This window comes from Apodemus sylvaticus, chromosome 7, assembly GCF_947179515.1.
Source record: "Apodemus sylvaticus chromosome 7, mApoSyl1.1, whole genome shotgun sequence".
NCBI lineage: Eukaryota > Metazoa > Chordata > Mammalia > Rodentia > Muridae > Apodemus > Apodemus sylvaticus.
The window spans coordinates 52,004,568-52,012,306 of NC_067478.1; the positions used below are offsets into that span (position 1 = coordinate 52,004,568).

The 7,739-nt window shown below is 36.7% G+C and overlaps 1 protein-coding gene across 1 annotated transcript in view; it reads left to right on the forward strand.

Moving 5' to 3' along the window:
• Tinag (tubulointerstitial nephritis antigen) overlaps nucleotides 1-7,539 on the forward strand; it is an 88,415-nt gene extending 80,876 nt beyond the window's left edge. Inside the window, exon 11 of the mRNA XM_052189362.1 lies at nucleotides 7,405-7,539. Coding sequence (XP_052045322.1) covers nucleotides 7,405-7,539 — 135 coding nt within the window. The remainder of the gene's footprint in view (nucleotides 1-7,404) is intronic.
• The last annotated feature ends 200 nt before the right edge of the window (nucleotides 7,540-7,739 follow it).

Genomic DNA, 7,739 nt, shown 5'->3' on the forward strand with positions numbered 1-7,739 from the left:
CAGAACTAATTTAGTTCTTCTCCATGTTGGCATCTAGTTTTCACAAGACTGTTTATTGAAGTCGCTCCTTTCTTCAGTGAATGCTTTTGTCATCTCATCTCTTCCAACTATCAGATGGTTCTAGGTGTGTGGACCAACATTTGGATTTCCTATTTTGTTCCATTGGACTATGTCTAGTTTCTGAGCCAATATCAGACTGTTTATTTTTAATATAGCTTTGTAATATGTCTTAAAATCTGGAATGTTAATTCTATCAATTATTCATTATTCATTTTGGCTCCATATGAATTTTAGGACTCTTTTCTATTCCTGTGAAGGATGAAATGAGGATTGAAATTGGAATTGCATTGAATATGAAAATAGCTTTTGCAAGAATAGTCATGTTCATAATATTAATTCTATCTATGCATGGGAAGTCTTTTCATTTTTTAGTGTTTTCCTCAATCTCTTCAGAGATTTAAAGTTTTTGCTGTGGAGGTCTTTAGTTTACTTGATTAGGTTTACTCCATGAGATTGTTTTTTCCTGTGGCTATTGAGACATGGGTGTGTGTCTGTGATGTCTTGTAGCCTGTCATTTTGCTGAAAATGTTGGTCATTTCTACAAATATTCTGACAGAATTTGGGGGTATATTATATTATTACTACATCTATATATCTGTCTACATGCTTATGTACATGATATACTATATCATCTGCAAATAGTGATAATTTGACTCCTTTTCCTACTTGTATCACTTTAGTTTTTATCTTTTATTTTTATACCTAGTGCTTCAATTAATGATTTGAAAAGAAGTTCAAGGGGCTGGAGAGGTGGCTCAGTGGTTAAGAGCATTGACTTCTCTTCCAGAGGTCCTGAGTTCAAATCCCAGCAACCTCATGGTGGTTCACGACCATCTGTAATGGGATCTGATGCCCTCTTCTAGTATGACTGAAAACAGCTACAGTGTACTCATATACATAAAATAAATAAATCTTTAAATAAGACAAAAAAAGAAAAGAAGTTCAAAAATATACACATATTATAATGTAGAGAAGATAATAGAATAAAAATGAAAATTCCAATAAATTTGTGCAGAGACAGGTGGAAACAGTATTGCAACTTTAATGTTTTCAAAGCCTACCTTGAATGATGGTTCTTAAATGCTTTAGCCTCTCTTCTAGGCCACTGCTCACCAGAGGTAGTAGAAAAGAAAGGCTATATGGGAAGTGGACCTATTTAGAAAGTGTTCTTTAGAACAAATACCATCTGCATTGTCAGGAAAACAGCAGTTCAGTTCCACAGGTCAGTAGTGGCAACTTGATGCACTTACAAATACTTCATGGATATCCCAGCAGCCCAGTTCAGTGGTGTCAGGATAGGAGCAGCAGTGGAATGACCTAGTAGTAACAGCTGAATTGGCAGGCATCAGCAGGAGGAACCAGGGCCAACAAGAGTGCCAGAGAAGTGAAGATTAGTGAAGAAGGGAGACCAAGAAGCCTTTAGCTACGCAAGCAAGCCAAGCTAAGTTCACTGTCCATTGGCTCCTATAGAGACTCCCTCCAAGCATCATGGGCCCTCCAACGGTCTTGCCTTTTGTGTCTTGCCTCAGCACGTGAGTGAGTCTGACTTAGCAAATCTCCATATGAGTCTATTTCAGGTGACATCATTCTGCCAATCGGCCCAAGTCCTCAGAAACTACAAGAAGCCGCAACCACACCACCAGTAGGTTTTGGTCTGTTTCTCTCTATGTAGTTCCAACAAATGGAGCTCAACTACACAACGTAAGGCAGACCAATACGTGTGTGCTGTTAGCGAAGAATTCTTCCCCTGCTTGCTTCAGCAGAACATCCCTCACTGTGTCTCCTTCAGTGACACGTTTCTTCACAAGTCTGCCTTAGACTCTCAACTGTGTCCACTTCAGCAAAATGTTCTTTCATGTGTTTTCCCAAGGAAACACCATATGACACAACTGACTTTCCAAAGAGCCCTTAAGTTTCCCCAGCACAATATATGTTCATATTGTTATACTCCTGGAAACGAAAGACAACACAGCAGAATTTATATTTTACCCTATAGCGGCCAGTTTTCCAAAAATAAAAGATACCAACCCAAAGTTTTAGAAATCTCCATAAACCTAATCAGGAGAAATCATGAAAACTATATGAAGGCATTCCATTGCCAATAGCAGAACATAAGAGATAAAGATAAAGACATAGCATATGTTAAAAATTATACATGTCCATTAAAAATATATGACAACTGTAATCAAAGGATAATGTGCCCATAAGTATGAGAAAGTGAGGGATAATATAGGATGGGTTAGAAAGAGGAAATGGAAGGAAATTATATATATATAATATATATATATGTATATATATATACATATATATATATACACACATACATACACACACAAAATATATATGCATATATATGTGTGTGTGTCTAAAATTGATCTTAGGACAACCAACCAATGTTTAAATACAAACAAACAAACAAACAAACAAACCAGAAAATAAAAATCTGCCAAAGAACAGTGTTACAAAGGTAACAAAGGCATAGTGATGGTGGGCCTGCCTCCTTAGAACTTGAAATTACTGACAGGTATCTTCAAAGTGGGAGTAAAATAAGTCATATTCAGACAAGAAAAACTGAAAGAATACAGTGGTGTTTGGATAGCAGCAACAGTGACATAACCTAGCATTAACAGACAGGCTACAGTTATATAAGTCTAATAAATATGTGAATCTCTAACTCAGTATCTCATAGGAAAACCCACTAATGTTTATGTAAGGATGTAGTCTAGGGACACTATTTGATGGCTTTTTACTATAGATAAATATTTGAAAGCTCATGAAATATTTACCAGGATGATGGCAAATTCAATGAACATAATATTGAAATTATATTGGCTATACCATATTAGAAATATGTGCTTAAAATATTATAAAATTTAATGTAAAATTAATTAAAAAAGAAATAACAAATACCATTTTAAGAAAATGTCAAAAAGTGATTCAAATAGTGGAGAAACTCATACTCAATAAAGAAAGAAAATTTTATTAAGATAAAGCCTGAAATTAATAAAAAAAAAGCACATTTAAACTAACGAAAATAATTCATTCTTGAAAAATAATTTCCTGAAAAATTAAAAAAGAATAAAAATAATCCACACTGAAGGTTAAACTGCTGAATACATACTAAGTTAATAAAGAGACTGCTGCAAAAAGTTCTGGTGATACATCTGTTTCTTTTCCTTTTTATTTATGCTTTATAAATGTCTTATATCCTGACTGTAGTTTCCCCATCCCCATTCTCTCCTCTCACCCATCTTCTTCTTCTGGATTCACATCCCCTTAGAAAAGAGCAGGTCTTTCAGGGACTTCAACTGGTATAAAAAACTACATTAAGACCAGGCACATATTCTCAAATCAGGGCTAGATGGGGCAGCCAGTAGGAGGAAAAGTGTTACAAATGCAGGCAAGAGTTAGAGACAGTCCCTGTTCCATCTGTTAGAAGTCCCTCAAGAGCACTAAGCTACCTGACTGTGACATATATGCAGAGGACTTGGGTCAGACTCCTACCAGCTCCCTGATTTCAGACCCTACTTGATTCTGTGGCCCATGTTTTTGAGGTGTCCTTGATCTCTCTGGCTCCTTTTCTCCTCTGTAGGACTCTCCTAACTCCACCAAATAGAATATTTGGCTGTAGGACTCTGTGGCAATACACTGTAAATTATTCAGTATGAAATGTATGCATTTTTTAAAAAGGAAAACTTCAAGAGGATGACAATAGAAAGTCTGAGCACTTCTTGGGAGATTTTTACAAAACTGACTTCATTACAATATTCTCTCACACGCACCCCCCCCAACCCACCCCCACAAACACAAAACAAACTTTCGGTGGGAAGTCTTCTCAATTTCCCAAAACATTTAAAGAACAAATAAAGTCAGGGTTAATATTTGTCAAAATCAGGTGTCTCTGATTTTGTGTGTGTGTGTGTGTGTGTGTGTGTGTGTGTGGTGTGTATGTGTATGTGTGTGTGCGTGTGTGTGTGTGTGTGTGTGTGTGTGTGTTTGTATGTGCATGCCTGCATATGTGTGTGTGTGTGTGTGTGTTGGTACTTTATTCTGTTTACTTTGTGTATATTTTTTCCACTGCCTATTTTTATCCGTTTCTATTTATGGCATTGGAATCTTTCAACATTGTGTTGAAACTGTAGGTGGCTCTTAATAGAATGGCCATTTTCACAAAAATAATTTTGTAATCCATTAGCATGAGAGATATCTTCTAGTGTCCTTTTCATTTTCTTCAGTTTTTATGTTTTCAGTGTAGAGATTTCCAAATTCTTGTTTATTCCAGGTATTTTTGTTGTAGATGTTGTTTGTGTGTTTGTTTGCTATTTTATATAGGATTTATTTCTCTAATTTTGTTCTCAATGTTTTTGTAATTGGTATGTAGAAAGCTTCTGATATTTACATGTTAATTTTATATCTCCCAAATTCAATGAAAGTGTTTATGAGTTCTTAAAATTTTCTGGTGAAGTAGTACAATCTCTCATATATGGAATTATTTCACTTGAATATGTTAATTATATTTCCTATTAAACATTCTTCATCTTTCTTTGTCTACTTTAAATAGAGCCTAAGGAACATTGAAGTGTTGATGGCTGTGATAATGAACATTCATGCTTTTTTCTCTTATGATAAAAAAATGTTTTCAATGTTTCAAAAATAGCTGGTATTAAGTATAGATTTCTTGAGGATATAGTGTATAAGATGGTGGAAGTGCCAATTTATTTCTAATTTATTCATATTTAGTATCATGAGTGGATTTTATGGTAGGCCAAATGTAAGATATCATCCCCCATCCCTAGATTCTTGTCCCTTTGTGACAAAGTTAAGAAATTTTGAAAAGTTGTTTTAACAGGCTGTGCATTAATCTCAGTAGTCCCAATCTTGTGTTAGGATCTACAAGATGGTGAGAGAGCTATTAGCTCTTAGTCTGTGTTGGAATTCTGGAGAAGTAGGCTCTGACGTCAGTGAGGGAATACCTTAGCAAGAAGAGACATAAACTTGACAGGAGAATAAGGACACAGACAAAAAGGAAACCTTCCTTCTCCATGTCCCACGTAAGCTGCACCAGATTTAGGGTGTGTCTTCCCCCTTCAAAAAAAAAAAAGCCAAACAGGTATTTTTAGCTGTTTGGGTTTTAGTTGATTCCAGATATAGTCAAGTCGATAGCCACAATTAGCTATCACATCTTTCATCAGCATATGGATTTACATTTGTTTAACAAATTTTACATGTGCTTTCCAGTTTCTTCAAAGGTAAAATAACAAAATTTGAATAGTAATAAACTTCAAATACTCAGATGAGAACATGTGCAATGCTACAAATATAATAGTCTCACTATAAATATAATGTTTCTAAAATATTTTTCACTTGAGATTATTTTTGCTTGATTTTTCTGTCTTAGGAAGACATGCTATAAATATATACAAATACACAGATACACAACAGATTATTTTCCAATATGTACATTTATTTGTGTTGACTACAAAATTTGGGAATTGGAATTTTGCTTAGAGCCCAGGTGTATAGCGGCTCACACACTTTGCGGTTGTCTCATTTCCGGGTGTTGAAAGTGCATTTCAACTCTGAGGAGACACACTGAATTCATGGCTTCAGACCCATCTTTGAGAGCACCCCTTTCAGTTGTCAGAGATGATTGAGGAGGCAAAAGGCCAAACTTAAAAAGGAAATCCTGATGATAATTGGATGTTTTTTTCTAAAAATTGATGCTGTCATGACAACTTCTGAAGCCGAGGGAGTCTGTTCTCAGAGGAGAAAACAGTGGAAGCTGCCTGCGACAGCTATGCCTTGGGAATATCGGTGTAGATCACACCCGAGATCTCATTCCATCTTAGACCCAGCACAGGGTGAATGGAAGCCAAGTGTGGCAGCTGTTGTTATGAGATCTCTAATTTACCGAGCTGCTCTACTGCATTTAGATGTGGTCAGATAACTCCCTCCATGTGCCTCTCCTGCCTTTATGACATCCTCGGCACACTCCATTAGCGCCTTTGCCTCCCAATGTACTTACTCACTCAACCTTTAGATCTCGATGTGATTCTGGGCCCAGCCCAGCTCTCTACGTATCCCCAGAGCTTAAAAAGAAAAAGAATAAAGGGAAAAAAAAACTTCTAACTCCCGCTGATGTTACTTTCTCTGTCTTCATTAGATTACATAACTGAAAGTTATCATTTAGCAAACAGGCATAGTGCCTTCTGTCTATAGAGCTAGTTCTAGGATTGAAAATCTTGGCTTCAAGGACTCTAATGCAGCTGTTTCCAGAGTTTAAGGCTGGTAGATAATCTCTGATGAACCTGAGGTTTTCTCCCAGGCTGAACTATCTAACAAGAATTTTTAACAACTTAAATAGTTCAGTAAACTTCTTTATGCTGCTGATGCTCAGTGCTTATGATTTTTGCTGTGTCCCTCTGCGTGAGCATCTCTCTACAATCTCAGTTTACTCAGTTTCTGCACAGCTTTCCCTACGCATTTTGGAGAGCAGGTCCACACCTTTCCTGAGCCAAGCAAATAAAGGTGGTGCGGCTACAGCGACCTCAAATTCACTCTAGGCTTAGCCCTTAGCACAGGATGGTCACAATTCATTAGATTGTACCTGTCCTGAACACAAAGAATAATATATTATTCATTTGGTGTTTAACACAAGGATAGGTCCTAACTCTCTTGCATCTGTATCATACTTTCTTCTCTATCTATATGACAAAATACACAGACAAAAGTAATTAAAGGGAAAGAAAGGATGTATTTCAGCCCCCATGTCTAGATTCTAGTCCATTGTAGTGGGGTAATCACAGGAACAAGGTAAGGAGGGAACTGCTCACATCATAGCCATAGAAAGGAGCAGAGAGGGGAAAACCAACGCGTGCAAGCAAGTTCTCATCATGAGTTTTCTCTGTTATTCAGTCCAGAGTGTGACCCAGGGAATTGTGCTGCGCACATTCAGGGACGGATCTTCCTATCTCAGTTAATCAAATTAAGAAAATTCCTCACAGGCATGCTCCTAAGCCAGTCCAATCTACAGAATTCCTCAGTGAGACTCCCACCGCAGGGGATTTTATTTTATGTCAATTCTACAATCCACACATGGCATCACCTTTAAGGGCCAGCAGTTCTGGTTCTTGCCAATGAATTCATGCAAAGATATTAACGTAGTATAAGAAACAGAACTCCTTGATGGTTATTCAGAAAATATGTTGATGCTTAATCATTATTGTCTGTAAATGTCAAAGTCAATTTAAAGCTAAATAGTATTTTTCTGTTTGTAGAGGAAGGATTTAAAAAAATATCAAAGCATAATGCTCAACACGTTCATGTTTTTGTTTCTTCCTGCAGATTGCTGCCAATTCCTGGGGAAAGTCGTGGGGAGAGAATGGCTATTTTAGGATTCTTCGAGGAGTAAATGAGTCTGACATTGAGAAATTGATTATCGCAGCGTGGGGCCAACTGACAAGTTCAGATGATCCATAGCTATCACATTTCCATAAGGTCATGCATTTAAGTAACTCATTAAATCGAATTTTAGCAATCAAAGGTTCTCTGTGCCAGTGGAGTGGTGCATCTTTGCTGTGTGCATGGGACATTCCTGCTTTCTTGTTTTACTCCGGGCTCTCATCTGCTTTCTTTATATTATTAAAATATGAATAAAACAAAGATGGGCTAAATATCAT